This window comes from Gymnogyps californianus, chromosome 1, assembly GCF_018139145.2.
Source record: "Gymnogyps californianus isolate 813 chromosome 1, ASM1813914v2, whole genome shotgun sequence".
Lineage (NCBI taxonomy): Eukaryota > Metazoa > Chordata > Aves > Accipitriformes > Cathartidae > Gymnogyps > Gymnogyps californianus.
The window spans coordinates 149,071,642-149,086,784 of record NC_059471.1 but is presented as its reverse complement, the minus strand read 5'-3'; the positions used below and the strand labels follow the sequence as shown (position 1 = coordinate 149,086,784).

Sequence of the window (15,143 nt, the reverse complement as noted above, 5' to 3'; positions counted from 1 at the left end):
AAGGGAAGGACGTGGTGTCTCTGACCCAGCTGGAGTTCCTTCATAAAGGGTAGCCAGGTGTGCCCTGCCAAATCACACAGGGACTCTCCCTTCTGGGGTCCCAGAGACTCAATCTATTTCACATAGCAGGACTCCCTACGTCACCTGCACCATTTCCCCAGCCAGCAGAGCTCTGCGGGGCAGCATCACTTACCTTTAAACTCTCCCACCTCCTCAGCTAGAGCAAAGCTGGGCCAGTGGCCATCCTCTGACAAGCAAAGCTCCCTTACAGGGTGCTACGCCCCTTCGTTCCTCCTGCAGACACCAGGAACAAGATGAAGCGGAAAGCCTGGAAATCCAACATACATACTGGAGAAGTGGCCACTCAAGCACTTCTGCTTGTCTGGACATACGTGACTCGCTGAGGCCTGAAATCTCATAGCTCAGGTTGGCGCTGGAGTATTTGTTTACCATTGCGCTGCCATTCGTATATCCCGTTGTACACTGTGGCCCACCATCAGATGGGAAACTGCCGAGCAGTTTGCCGCATAGGTTAAGTTTCTAAGCAAGTTACTTATTTGGGGTTATTTTAAATGAGCTATTTCTCGCTTCTACAGAAGGCCTTGACAAGAGTTTGGCTTTTCTGTTGCTTTTGTGGCTAAACCCAACAAACGCCAGGCCAAAGACATGTCTGCTTTTAAGAGGTAACGAGTGACCACGCGAAGTCCAGGCAGAACAACCCCCCTGAGGTACTGCCTCTGCCGAAGAAGAGGCTTTTTTTCTGAAGAGTTCAGTTTCTCACCCCTCCCTTTAAAGCTCACTCTTGCCTCTGCCCAGAAGAAACCAGGCTGAACCAGACCGAGGTGCTGGAGCCGGGCAGGGAGGCAGTTGAGGGGGCCACTGCCTTCCCCCAGTGGGCGGCTGTCGCAGCCCGGTGTCAGCGCAGTTCATCCCGGCCCTGCAGCCCCCGAGACGAGCGGGCAGCCCCTAAGCAAAAGAGGGCTATGGCGCCTCGGCCGCCTTTCTTCCACCCCCACCCCGCCGCGCCGCGCTGCCGTGAAGTGCCGCCATCTCGCAGCGGCGAGCCCGGGGCGGCGTGAGGCGGCGCGGCTGCCCCTGGCGGCGGGCGGCGGCGGAGCGGAGTTTCACTTTCTGTGCTTGCGCTCCGCCGAGCGGGAAATGAAAACTAGGCGGCGGAGCGGGCGCTGCTCTGCCCTCTGACGCAGCCGGCGAGAAAAGCGGCGGGGCAGCCTCACCCCGCCCGGCAGTCCCACTCCGCCCTCCCGGCTCGCAGCGGCTGGGCAGGCCCGCCAGGCTTGAGGTGCTCCTCTGCGCCGCAGGTGAGCTCCGGTGCGGGGAGACGTGGTGCCCGAGTCCCCGAGGGCCCGTCAGTAGGTGCGGTGTGAACGCGAGGGCCTGCCGAGGCTCGAAGCGCTCCTGGTCCTGCGGGAATTGGTAAGAAACCTTGTCGCTGCTTTGTCAGATAGGATGAGCCAGAGGTGCAGTGCGCCAGGAGAAAGAAAAAAAACCAAGGAGAGGGGAAAAAAGGGAGCCGAACAAACGCGTGGTTTGACGGCAAAGTGGGAAGTCTCGTTTCAGTCGCGTCCCAGAGAAGTGTGGAGGTGAAGGGCTCGAGCCCCTGCAGCAGCCCTTCAAGGAGCGCCTCAGGGCGGCCACTGCCTCCCCAGGGCTGCTGCCTCGCAGCCCACCTCCCGCCCCAGCACCATCCGCCCAGCCACCTGCTCCCCAAGATACCTGTGAGGGGAAAGGAGCGACGATGGCAGGGAAGGGGCGACAAGGGGCAGAGGTCGTGGTCCTCCTCAGGCAGAGGGGGGCTTTGGGGGCTGGGGTACGGGGGTGTGAAGGGACCATTGGGGGTTTGTCGTGAGAGGCCGGTGTCTTGGGAGGGCAGACAGGCTGCAGAGCAGGCCAGGGTGAAAGGGAGGATGCTGGGCTGGCTGAGGGAGGGCGAGTGAGAGGGCTAGATGATTGCGGAGTGGAGGGTATGAGGAGGGTATCGCCATTACCTTTTCTCTGCCTGGTGCTAGCGTGGTCGCTTGGCTCAGCCAAACCACGTGCGTTGAGGGAGCGGTACTGAGTCCTACCCCTGACTGCAAAGGAAACCGAGAAGCGACCCTGCTCCTCCAGTGAGAGAGGAGAAGTCGGGGGCAAGAGGGGAGCCTGCTCCTCAATTCCTATGCTCACTCACAATTTTTTTATACGTTTATGTAGGGAAAGGAAGGTCAAGTGCAAATCTTAGGAATGCTGTATTTCTGATAGCCAAAATGAGGCAGTTCCGTGCAAGGGTTGGGAAGCTGTGTTTGTGTCCCTGCTCCCGCACTGGGGTTCCCACTAGTAGTGCCTGGGGGAAAGTTTCATCAAACGAGAGACCCAAATCCTCCCATCTCTGTATCCCCCTGCACCTTCCTCTTCTAATATCTTTCTACCTATTTCTCAAGTCACCCAAAGTCTTTTAGCCCTGATCTTGCTGTTTAATCCCACCCTTAATCCTGCCTCTCTTGCCAAAAGCTGTGTCTTGCAAGTTCGCCTCATCCCCGGTACATCCCTTGCTGTTGTTTAGCTCCCTCTTCTCTGCCTGTCCCCCTCCTTTCTGTCTCCTTCGGCATCCCCACTGGCTGTGAACATTACTTACCTGATATTACACGAAATAAACCCAGTGGCTCTCACAGTACAAGCAAAGGTGGGCTCCTGCTCCAGTTCGGCTTTCAGAAACCTGAATGCCTCGTTAAATCATTTCCAGAGGAAGAGGCAGTGTGAGTTCAGACTCTGTTTTGCCGAGGGGGAAATCGAATCCAATTTTTCTTTTCTTGCGTAGCTGTTTAATCACTGGGTTTGGATATAAAAAGCAATATTCTTGAACCTGTCTTTGATGTCTGAGTTTATTTTTTTTTTTCCCAAATAAAACTCCTCAGCAAATTTGACAATATTTAGTGAATCTGAGTGTATGACGCTTCGAGTTCAAAAGTAATCTTCAAGTAAAGAACCAAAAGTACAGTTGGGAAAAAGTATACTTAAGCTTAAAGGTAATAATTGTGGGGGGGAAATCCTTTTCTAGTTTCCCTGCCTGAATCTTCAGAAACTTTGATATTTAACATTATTAGGCACAGTTAACCTGAAAAGTAACATACTTTTAAAGCAAAGATTTTCTTTTTATGAAAGGCAGAACCGGGATTTTTTGCTTATTTCCCTTTCTTGGTAGCTTTTCTTCATTCTTTCAGCACCTGGCCTCAGGTTTGTTTTACATGCTGTTTAATATTTGTAAAATAATAATTTCTGAGCATTTGTTTTGTGGGTTTTTCCCCCCCTGTGAATGCTTCCCTAAGCATATCCCTTTCTTCTGATTTTGCCTCTGTCCTGGTTTCGGCTAGGACAGAGTTAATTTTCTTCCCAGTAGCTGGTATAGTGCTGTGTTTTGGATTTAGTAGGAAAATAACCTTGATAACACACTGATGTTTTTCAGTTGTTGCTAAGTAGTGTTTATACTAAATCAAGGATTTTTCAGCTTCTCATGCCCAGCCAGCAAGAAGGCTGGAGGGGCACAAGAAGCTGGGAGGGGACACCGCCAGGACAGCTGACCCAAATTGGCCAAAGAGCTATTCCATACCATATGACATCATGCCCAGTATATAAACTGGGGGAGCTGGCTGGGAGGGGGGATCGCAGCTCGGGAACTAACTGGGCATCGGTCAACGAGTGGTGAGCAATTGCATTGTGCACCACTTGCTTTGTATAGTTTAATTCTTTTAGTATTGCTATTGTCATATTATTATTATCATTATCATTGTTTTTCATTCCTTTCTGTCCTATTAAACTGTCTTTATCTCAACTCACGAGGTTTTTTTTTTCCTGATTCTCTCCCCATCCCAGGGGTGGGGGGGCAGTGAGCGAGCGGCTGCGTGGTGCTTAGCTGCCGGCTGGGGTTAAGCCACGACAGTCTCCCTGTTAGAAGTGGGCTTTTAAAAAGTTTTATTTTTGTGTAATTGCATTTGAACATTCGTTACATTGTTTTGCTTGTGTATTTTTACTTTGCTTTAGTTTGGTGATTTTTTGAAAACTTTTATTTAAAGAGCCAGTAGCTGAGTCATAAGAGACTGTCAGAGTGATGGTCTGTTCAATACTCCCTTGAAAATCAAGGCATTATAATGGTTCTCTTGCTTAAACAGTTACTTTGCCTCTGATCACTTGAAGGAGCATAAAAAGAAACTGATATTTAGGTGCTTAAATGCCTTTAAAAATTACAGTCCAAAGTGCCACAGTAGAGCTGTGACTAAGGCGCTTAAAAACAATGCAGAGAGCCCAGTACAGAAAACAAACAAATGCTTATCAGCTCAAAAGGCTAGAGAAGGTGAAATTTGCCCTTTTGAATACTTGGGATACTTTGGGTCATAAAGCATTACTTTTACTAAACTGAGGAGTTTTGCAACATCTGCCATTTGGACAATTTTAATCATATGATTTACCAAATCTTCTTGAACAAGGATATCTGGAGTTCCCTGGCTAGGTGGAGCTGTTTCTGTGGAACCGAAGGTTCATTTATTTATTTAGCCACAAAAGGAAGAAAGGATGTGCAATTGCCATCAAGCTGCATGTCTGTTACCTTACCAATAGCCCACACACCTACAATACCCATGTTAATTCAAATATACCAAATGCCATCGCAGTAATCTTACTAATTTTATTGACATTCCAGCTTTTTCATAATGAAAATATCAAATACAAAGACAAATCCTGTGTTTCTGGGTGCTCCCCCTCTTTCTGATCTTTCTGTGTCTTTCTGCAGTCCATCTATCTTTGTACAATATTGTTGATGGGACAAAGAAGTGGACATCAAGAAAGAAGCAAGAAACTAGAACTGGCACTAAGCAAGACCATGAAGGCAGAAGCAGAAGTACAAAACAATAAAGAGGAAGCCGAAGAGCTGAAGGCCAAAGACCAGAGGCTAACATCAGTCTTTGGTGTGGCAGACTTAAAAAATGGTAATCGTGTTTTGTCTATTCTTCACTCTCATATTTTCTGTTTCTAATGCCTGCTGTTCCATTCTCTGTCCTTATGCTTCATTTTCTCCTATTCTTTACCTCTTCACTGAGGAATATACAGATGATTCTCATTTTGCCCTGCCAAGTAACCATTTTGGTTTTTGGGAAGGGATTACATGAGGATCTCAGAGCTTTTTCCCATTTTAAGTCCTCAGATTGGCCATTGCAGTTGAAAAGGTCTAGATGCTGGCCCTGTCTCTTTCCAAACACAGCCAGCATTGCTTCTGGATTTGCTAAACCATGGACTAGGCTCTAGTTATTCTGCTGCATCACTAGATTGGCCTCTCAAAAGCTGTCATCAGTATTTCAGGTGTACCTACTGTCCTAGCCCAGCTATAGCCCACCCTTACCACCAACTCTATGCATTTCAGAGTTGTTCTGAGTTTCCGTTCCATGTCCTCTCTCCTTTTGGTGATGACTTCAGAAGAAAAACTAATTTCTGACCACGGTTACTTATACTGCTTTGGGGCATAGAATATGCTGTCTTTTTAGATGCAGTGTGAACAGCTGTGACTTGCTTTTTCCACTTCTTTCAGGCTAGTTCCTTTCTTTGAAACTGAGATGAAGAATACCAGAGGTAGGCTGAAGGAGAAACTTGAAGGCTGTGTGGTGGACAGCTAGCCTGTGGTCCCACATGTAGCTCTTCATTTTGCTATTAGGCCTGGCTGTGTAAAAGGCTAAATAAAAATCCTCATAGAGGCAGCCTTTGACTTCTGTTTTTTTCATTTTATGTTTAGGTGAGTTATGAGAGGACTGAAAATAGAGAAACTGGGAGACATCTGAGTATCATAATCCAGGCTTACTTGGACTTTTCCTGTCAATTGCCAAACAAAAAAAAATGTTATCTGCTTGAGCAACATAAGAATAGATTGAACACTTTCTCAGGTCTGACCAAGATGCTGGGCCTATACACTGAATGGCTGAATATGTGCAAGAGAAGTTTGCCACTTTCAAATAATTTTCACTTTCTTTTCTTGTACCTATCTCCAGGCCTCACTCTCTCTTTTTCTGTGCCTACAGGAGCTATTGGGCTGTACAACGTTGGACAGAGCTGCTGTCTGAACTCTCTGCTCCAAGTGTTCCTCATGAATATACACTTCACAGGAATACTTCGAAGGTACCACCTGTTTGAACTACTTGAGATACTTCCATTGTTGCTCTGTTGTCTCCACTCCTTTTTTTTATATGGGACGCACATTTGAAGGCTTGGATCATCAAGGTGCTAGCAAGGTGCTTTCGGCTCACTCAGCAAGGTCTCTGCCTTGTTGTGCCTGCCATATACAGACTAGGGCCTGCAAAGGTAGAAGTTGCAGTGTTCTGACTTGTTAGTCATCTCTGATTCATGTGCCGTTTGCACACCAGTAAGCTGCAGTCTTGAACTGAGTCTTTATGACTTGTATCTCTCTTTTCCATAACAGGATATGATTTTATTCTAGGTATACTCATAGGCCGTTATAACTAAAGGATGCGTCATGTGTTACCGTATCCACTATTAATTTTGTAACTTTAAGCATGTAAGCGTAAACATATTGTGATCCATAGCCTCTGGTCCCTGATTGTCCTGGCTAACACCTGATAGAGAAGAATAAGTGTTGTTGCAGATAGCAAATACATAGCGTTATTTTGTTTTGCTTGACTGTGCTCTCTGCTTGTTTGAGGAGGATTTGGGCTTCTGCATCCCTACCAACCACAATAACTGGTTTGATTTGTTTTCAGTTTATTCAGTTCACTGCAGCTTTAATCATCTTAGTGGATCATTCCTATTCAGTCCTCCTTTCTCCAAATTTCTTACACACTCACCAGTATGCAGAGGGGGAAGAAGACAAGTTACAGACATGCAGAGATGAGAATTGTCATAAATGGGCAAAGCTAAATAACCTAGACAGTAGGTTACTATTGTTATTTGAAGAAAGAGTTAGAAAAACCTGTGGACTGCAATAATTTAAACAGAATAAAGAGCTTTCCAGTTGGCATATAGTTGAAATACAAGCATTATGATATACATGCCCATGAAATTTTGAGGATATGTTGAGAATGAAGGCAGTGAACATGTGGGAGGCAAGAACAACTCTGAAACTGGCTATAACTGATGTTGTTTCTAGAGCCCAGAAAGCACTTCAGGTCCTGCTCGGTTTGCCCCTTATTCAGGAACAGGCCAACTTAAAATTGTGGCCTTTTACTTTAAAACTGTCAACTTGCACTGTGGGATGAGCTGGTGCAGGTGCCTGCTTCCCCTTTTACCTTCTTTTGCTGAAAACATGCCCATTCGGGTTCCTCTTGAGTTGCTATCTGTGCTATCCACCTCTGCTCCTTCAGGTGGGATGTCTAATATTTCTCCATTGTAGCACTTGATTACCATTCATGTTGCTTCTTCTCTTTATAGGATCATAGTGCCACCATATGCTGAGGCGAAGAGGAGGAATGTCCCATACCAAATGCTCCTGCTGTTGGAGGAGATGCAGTGTGGCAAGCAGAAAGCTGTTTCTCCCACAGCCCTCGCTTCCTGTCTTTCAGTATACAGAGTGAAATGTAAGCAGCGCTGTCTCATGCCCACCTCTGTCCGCAGACCAGGGATGTTAATTATCAAGCACTAGCAAGCAGTGCAGACTCTGACATCTCCTTCAGAGATTCGGAAATGTGAGGAGTTAGGTACACAATGACGTAGTGCTCTTTATAGCTGCCTCCCAGTTGTGAGAGAGATGCTGTGTCTTACTTGTGGAGAGGGGGAAAAAAGCCCCTGCTGGATATCCTTGCTGATGTCCAAAGGGTGGGAAGAGTATCAGACTGCTAGAAGACTCAGCCACTGATACTGGCCAGAGGGAAAGGGCTGTGCAGGGTGGAGAGAGGACAGCTTACAGCTTGATTTGTCTTGCTGTACTGGCATGATAATAGTGAAACAGCTGTTATTTCTTATTAGAAGGAAGGGATCGTGTGGAAAAGATACCGAGTTCACCCAGATCCCCAAGGATAGAAACCATATCCTTCCTGTTCCTTGTTATAAGGGCAGAGAGAAGAATTTGCTGGCTTAACCTCCCACCTGGGCAGGGTCCCAAAGGAGGCAGATTGTTAAATGCACGGGTGACCGGTGACAGTGGGATGCTGAGGGTCTGTTTATGTGTACAGATACACACGATATAGCCAAATGCCCTGATCCTTATCATATAAAAGCCAAAACAGGACAGCACTGAAAGGGACAGATGGTAGCCAGCCCAGACCTATATTAAGGAGGAACATAAGATAACCCGAATATTTCTATTTGTATCATTTTTCCCCCTGAGACTGAATGGCTCTGCATTCTGCTTTCTCTATTCCAATTAAAGAGAGATGCCCAAAGAGAGTTTGTAAAGCTTGACAGTTTCCCACCTTGTCCTTCTGCTTTAAAATTCAGGTGTGGTTCATAAAGGCCTGTATCCCAGCAAGTGGTGCTTTACCTGGATTGCAGATGTGCTATGGCACATGAGGCAAGGTATATTTTCTGAGCTTCATTTAGTCAGGGATGTCTGTAATCTTACCAGAACCCAGCTGAAGTCAGTACCTGCAAACTTGCAGGGAAGTTGAAAGCACTTCCTCTCTTGGCCCTGCGTCCAGTGACAAGGACATGACTTTTGCACTGGGTTGTGCAATGGGGCACTCAGGCCCTCTCATCTTTTCCCACTGCCCGCTCAAGTCATGCAGAGACGTTGGAGCTTGTCTCCAGTCTAAGCTCTGTCCCTGACAGGGAGTGGCAAGGGAACAAGAGACTGGATCTAATGGGGGACAATAAATTTCCCTTTGCCATCTGTGGGAAATCTGTGCTTGGTGCTCTTTATAATACTGATTGAGGTTGTGTTTTCTGTTCGTCCAGTGTTTGTGCAGCATGATGCTGCCCAGCTCTTTCTGACTCTCTGGAACTTGATAAGGAAGCAGATGAAAAAGCCAGAGCTGGTAAGGACGGTCACTGAAATGAACACCAGGTCCTTTGGCCCTTGTCGTGTGGTTTCCTCTGCTTCTTGAAGAATCCCAGTCACTGACAATTGTCCTAAATGAAATTCTTAAAATTATCCTCTATTTGGATCTTTCCTCGCAGCTTTCAAATGGAAGAGGGAATCTTGATTTCATAGGCTTCAATATTTTGAATCACAGTTAACTTTTATTCATCCTACTTTTAGGGCATGCCAGGCTCTCCGTTCTAATGGGAGAGCTGATTAATAACAAAAAGATTGATCTTTTTGCAACACTGAATTTAGTTGCATTTCTTTTTTTCCCAAATTTCTGTAAGCATTTATTGGCATGTCTTGACACAGCTCCTCTGTTGTTTGAAGTCAGCCATGTGCATTTCATTATAATTAGTCACTGTTAGTATGTTATGTATATGACAGTTCCTCCCAGGGGAGCTGTGTAAGGTAAGAGAAAAGTGACTTTTCCTTAACCCGCTGTCATAGTTTTATTCATACTGAAGACAGGCTCCTGTTGCAGTTCCAAACGAAACAGTAAAATTCTGCATCGAAGCAGACATTTAACTGTCTGATCTTGTTATAGGCTGTGTCTTTCCCTTCTGCTGGGGGATGAAGGGAAGTAGTTGTTCTCCTTTAAATGGTGGGACGTGCCCTGTCCACGTAAATCAATGTCAGATCTGGGTTCAAGCTTTAAAGCAGTAACATTGCGTGAAGTAATGTATCCACATGGGCTTTCCCACCCACAGAGGGAAATACCTCAGCTGTGTTCTTCATAAAACTTGTTTTGGCCTTTTTTTACCCCTCCAGGTTGAAGAGCTGAGTGATTTGTACACTATCTGTGTACAGGAGCACCTGGCCTGTCAGAAATGCTCTTTTGAAACAAAGAGGAACAGCAGCATGGTAACCCTTCCACTCCCAGTGTTGGATTCCAGTTCTCACATGCTGAAGACTCTGGTAAGTTCAGTGGCAGCACTGTTTCCTTAGGAAGAAGATTCCCCTCTGTTCGCTGTGGGAGCCTTCTCCTTGCAGCACTGGTGTCTCCTGGGACTCATCTAGAATCTCTGTAGGGCGTCTGGGACTTCGAGGTGATCTTTTCTCATTCACATTTCTTCTTTGTTTTGAGGGGTTCTAAATTTCTCAAAAAATTTGTTTGATTTGGGGGATGGAAAATAAAATCCTTGAATCACCTTTCTAAAAAGAGTGTTGAGTAAATACTCTGTAAGACTCAAAGACTCATACTACACAGTGATGCGTACCTGTGAGACCTTAGATACCACAGTGAGGTGCCCTAGATAACTTGTAATCCCTGGCCAGACACACTACGTTTGCCCAGTGCAGTGTGCTTTTACTGTTAAATCAGTACTGCTGTTTGATATCCAGATACAGCAGTGATGGTGGCTATGTAGCTGCTGCCACAAATAGACAGTGGATTTTTCAGGTGACAGTGGACCATTGGACCTTATTTATTCTCTGACCACTTTATACTGTTTCAGCCTAAAGGAACCTCTTTCAAAACCTCTAAGGCTTTGGACTAGGTATAAAAGACACTTACGCATCAACATCTTTTTGTGGAAAATGTGGTACTCTATTTTTCTCAACTAATGTAATCACAGCAGCAACTAGGAAAAATGGGGTACCTTTTTTTAGGCTGCTAGGCAATCTTTTGTCCTTGGAATAAAATATGCCTTCTGTAGCTTTGCTGTTTGCTTGTACCCTGTGAAACAAGGTAGAGATAGAAATCCAGCTTGAAGGAATTCACTTGAAAGAAATCTCCTCTGTCTTCTTAGGAGGACTGTCTGCAATACTTTTTCCATCCAGAAGAGTTGACTGATCACAACATGTGTTTCTGTGAACAGTGTGGAAGGAAAACACCTTTTCTGCAGGTAATCAGAGAATTATTTTCCCATATGTCTCTTACACCCAGAACTCCCTTTAGGACTGGGAAGGATGGGGAAAGGACTCAACCATGTCAGTTTAAGAGGAGATCAACAACTCAAAGATTTGTCAGCACAGCAATGTCAGCTAGGTGTAAACCACATGCGTCTTTCCTGTAGGAAGTTCCCTACTCTAGATGTAACTCCAGCAACAAAAGAATGCTTTCATGGGTCTCAATGTAAGTCACCAAGGGATGTAGCATTTCTGTACCAGCGGAAAAGCTCCTGTTGGTTTATGTTGTGTTTCCACTCTGCGGCTTTACACCGCTGCATAGCTCCAGGGGTAGACAAGAATATCTTACGGGAGCTGTGCATACACGTAAAAGTAGGATACGGTAAGAAAGATTTCCTTTCTTGCCTGCTCTCCACTGGGCTCCCCATTTTTTACAGTATTGGTTTCTGCCAGCCGATGAATTAGCTGTTTCATGAAGAGGCAAGTGCATTGAAGAGAGAGATGTGCAAGGGAGACTGCCTCAGCTCAAGGCTTGGAGGGGACTTTCCACAACATTTTCACCATTGGGCCGCCTCCAAGGCCACAATGCATCCATATGTCTTGGTGCCATATGCAGCAGCCATGGCAGCAGCAGTAATATCAACAAAGGCAGTGCTGGAAGGAATGAGCTGTCAGCTTGGCGTCCTGCACGGAGGCCTAGTGGCCACATGTCACAAGGAAGCTGGCTTGCCTCTCCTCACCTACCTAGTGCTACCAACCTAGGGTTAAGAAAGTAGATGAGAAACGAAGCAGCCCTTGAGACACCCAAGGCTGGGTGCTGATCACGCTGAAGTTGAGAAACTTGGTTATCACAGCTCCACTACGTGTATGTGTCTCGTGTGCAGATGAGCTACAAAGGTTTGGCATCTGCTGTCTGGTGGAACTGGCAATCATTCACTGTAGCACCGACTGCTCTCCATGCTACATTCACTGGGTGGCAATGGCTGTTTCCATCCCTCCTCCCCAGGGTTTGTTCCTTAGTTTTCAATTGCGTTATTGCTTTACAGGGCATGAAGCTAGTCCATCTGCCACAGACTCTGACCATACACCTAAAGCGCTTCTGCTTTGAAAAATCAGCCTACATTCACAAGCTTAGTCACTATCTGCCGTTCCCACAAGACCTTGATTTCAATGCAGTCTTGACAGAAAATCAGTGCCAAGCAGATGACAATGAAAAGGTGAGATACTCCTGATGCCCTGTTTAAAAAGGGCAGATTTTCTTCTCCCCTCTGCTCAAGTCTCATAAAAATTAAGAGATCACACCAGTACTTGCCTCAATTCAAAGCACCTGTCTTAAAAATATATGTCTCAGGCTTTACCTGTGCCTGGTATTGTCTCACATGCCGTGGTTTTAACTGGTTCAGGCATTATTCAACTTTCTGTGCTCAGATTAAATCACCAAAGGCACCATAACTGGAGCTTTCTGCCATAAGGACAAAAACCAGGCTTTAAAAAAAAAACAACAATCCCTTTTTTCCTGAGAGTGTTTAGCATAACTTTTTTCTTCCATTTCTAAATATACTAAAGAAAAGACAGAAACACAGTTCATTCGGATGACCAAATCCAGACACTGTAAACAGTGTCTTGGAGGCAGCGTCTGCCCTGTGGTTCAGCCTCCAGGGCAAGGTGGCCTCAGTGAGCAGGTGAGCAGCAGACCTACTGCTTTGCAGAGGTCACCAAGCCAAGACAGGGGAACTCCATTCCTGGCAGTTTCCCATGCAGTGTTTTTTTGCCACAGAGTTGCAGTTAGCAGGGAGACGACAGCTTTGCCAAGCAGCTAAGAGTGATCTGCCACGCTGTGGATCTGTTCCCCTTACTGAGGAATAACAAGGAAAAGTGTGGCAGCAGCAAAACCTTGCTGGTGCAGTGTTGGCTGCAGTGTAACCCCTTTGCTCCCCCTTTGCTGTCCTACTGCCTTTTTCACATTCCTGTGATCTCCAGGGAGGCTGCCAGCCTGTAGCTGGCAGGCAAAACTCTGAGGGTAAGAGTGAAAAAGGCAGGATCCTCAAGGCCAGTTGAATCTTTCTCCTTTTTCCTTATGAAATGCACATTCCTGCTGTCCTGACTGCTGCTTCTCTTCAGCCAATGGCAAATGAGAATTGCTGCACTGAAAGTTACTCTTTGTGGCTCTTCACAGGCTGCCTGGAAGTATGAGCTTTTTGCTGTTGTTGCTCATTCAGGATCGACTAGTTGTGGACACTACTGTGCCTATATTCGAAGTCTTACAGAACGTAAATGGTATTGCTTCAACGATTCTGAGGTTTGCCAGGTGAGGAGACAAATGCACGTTTCTTTTGTAGCTTCCTGGACACTCCTCCAGATCTCATTCAGTCTGACTGACTCCTAATTAAAGAGAATCAGGAAAGAAAACTGAAGCTGCAGAGCTTTGTGCACCTCGTTCCTCTGCTACAGCATACTCTGAACTGAGGGCAAAGCAGCTCTAGCTTCTGTACCAAACAAGGCCTCAGGTTCTGGTTTGCAATTTGCAGAAGCAGCCATTCGCTGTACACCCTACTTTATGTACTCTAGATCTGTTTAATGTATGTGTTCAGAAGAGGCAAGGGAACTGTTTTTCCTCGAAGGGTAAAAGCAATAAACTGATTTATTAAAAGGTGTTTTGTTCCTGGAAGTACCACTTACACCACTCTTATGAGAATTGCTGTGCTGGTATCACTATGTGTTCATCTCTTAAGAGCTTTTACCAGCCTCCTCTTGTGTGTTTTTCTTCCCTAGGTATCGTGGGATGATGTTAGATGCACCTATGGACATTCCAGCCTCCACTGGTAAGCAAACACATCTCTGTGTTTTCCTAGTGCTGCTCTGGGATTTGGAATGAGGGTAGCAAAGAGAGGGAAGACAAATGGTTTGAACTGCATATTGCCTGGGATGCAGGAGAGTAGAAGAGGCATCCTTGTATTCTGGTTACTCTGATGTGACTGTATGTGACTGTACCAGGAGCCTGCAGGATTACTGAGTGGTCAGAAATGGGGCTGCAGCAGTGGTCTTGTTACTTACGATTGCCACTTGGACCCTCTATCCTGACTGAAGTTAGATACATCAGTCAGGATTCCTCCATGCTTTTTGTTTTGATGCATCATAAGAAAATGACCCATGGAGGGAGATAATTTCTCCTACAAGCTATAGCGCTGCTAGGGAGTCAGCTTTATATGCTGCCTCAGGAACAGCAGAGAGGGCCAGTTCAGTTGACCTAAACCTCAAAAAGCTGAACAGGAGCAAACCTGGGAGGTTACTTGCAACCTAGATTTTCAAACATACATCCTGTTTTGCTTTTTCTTTGCTTCCACAGGGGAGAAACGGCCTATCTCTTGATTTACATGAAAAAACATCCTCAATAGCCTTATCCAGGAGTATCAGAATGTCTCGGGAAGCTGTGTGTTGTCCATGGAGCTCAGCACCTCTGTGCCAGTGTGGACGTATACAGATGTTCCACAAGAAAGACATTCTGCACTCAGTCAGCAACCTCTACCTTCACATTTATTTATGAAAAAAGTGCAGGAGAGACTCAGCTAGAGAAAGAATCTAAGAACTGTTGCACCTAGAAACTTTCTCTTTCATATAATTTTGATATTTATGTGATTCTATATATTAATTTCCTCTTAAAAGATAGTAAAGTTAGTCCTTGTCTCTGCTGACTTACCAGTTTCTTTAATGCTGATGCCTAGATTCTAGTACAGGGGAAGCGTTTGGCCTGAAAGCCTGGGGTCACAAGTCCTGCCAGCAAACCTGCTCCAGTGTGGGCTCCTCTCTCCATGGGTCCACAGGTCCTGCCAGGAGCCTGCTCCGGTGTGGGCTTCCCACAGGGTCACAGCGTCCTTCGGGCATCCACCTGCTCCGGCGTGGGGTCCTCCATGGGCTGCAGCTGGTTATCTGCTCCACTGTGGACCCCCGTGGGCTGCAAGGGGACAGCCTGCCTCACCATGGTCTTTCACCATGGGCTGCAGGGGAATCTCTGCTCTGGTGCCTGGAGCACCTCCTCCCCTCCTTCTTCACTGACCTTGGTGTCTGCAGAGCTGTTCCTCTCACGTATTCTCACTCCTCTCTCTCTGGCTGCAATTGCTGTTGTGCAGCAGTTTTTCCCCGCTTCTTAAATATGTTATCCCAGAGGTGCTACCACCGCTACTGATGGGCTCGGCCTTGGCCAGCGGCGGGTCTGTCTCGGAGGCGGCTGGCATTGGCTCTGTCAGACATAGAGGAAGCTCCTGGTGTCTTCTCACAGAAGCCACAC

The 15,143-nt window shown here is 46.3% G+C and overlaps 1 protein-coding gene across 1 annotated transcript; it reads left to right on the top strand.

The window, feature by feature from the left end:
- The first annotated feature begins 1,296 nt into the window (after positions 1-1,296).
- On the top strand, positions 1,297-14,732 carry USP18 (ubiquitin specific peptidase 18). The gene is made up of 11 exons (XM_050915444.1): positions 1,297-1,434; positions 4,781-4,976; positions 6,057-6,153; positions 7,420-7,565; positions 8,881-8,960; positions 9,779-9,925; positions 10,759-10,854; positions 11,905-12,075; positions 13,035-13,166; positions 13,631-13,680; positions 14,205-14,732. Exons 2-11 carry the CDS (start codon positions 4,808-4,810, stop codon positions 14,251-14,253), a joined length of 1,137 nt encoding a protein of 378 aa, XP_050771401.1. The 5' UTR covers positions 1,297-1,434; positions 4,781-4,807; the 3' UTR covers positions 14,254-14,732.
- Positions 14,733-15,143: the final 411 nt, after the last annotated feature.

What these genes read in the sequence shown, in the direction of transcription:
- USP18 (XM_050915444.1), top strand. Translation starts at nt 4,808, where the DNA reads ATGGGACAAAGAAGTGGACATCAAGAAAGAAGCAAGAAACTAGAACTG. An exon ending in CTCACATGCTGAAGACTCTG is followed by an intron (nt 9,926 to 10,758) that starts GTAAGTTCAGTG and finishes CTGTCTTCTTAG; the next exon opens with GAGGACTGTCTGCAATACTT. An exon ending in GGACATTCCAGCCTCCACTG is followed by an intron (nt 13,681 to 14,204) that starts GTAAGCAAACAC and finishes TTGCTTCCACAG; the next exon opens with GGGAGAAACGGCCTATCTCT.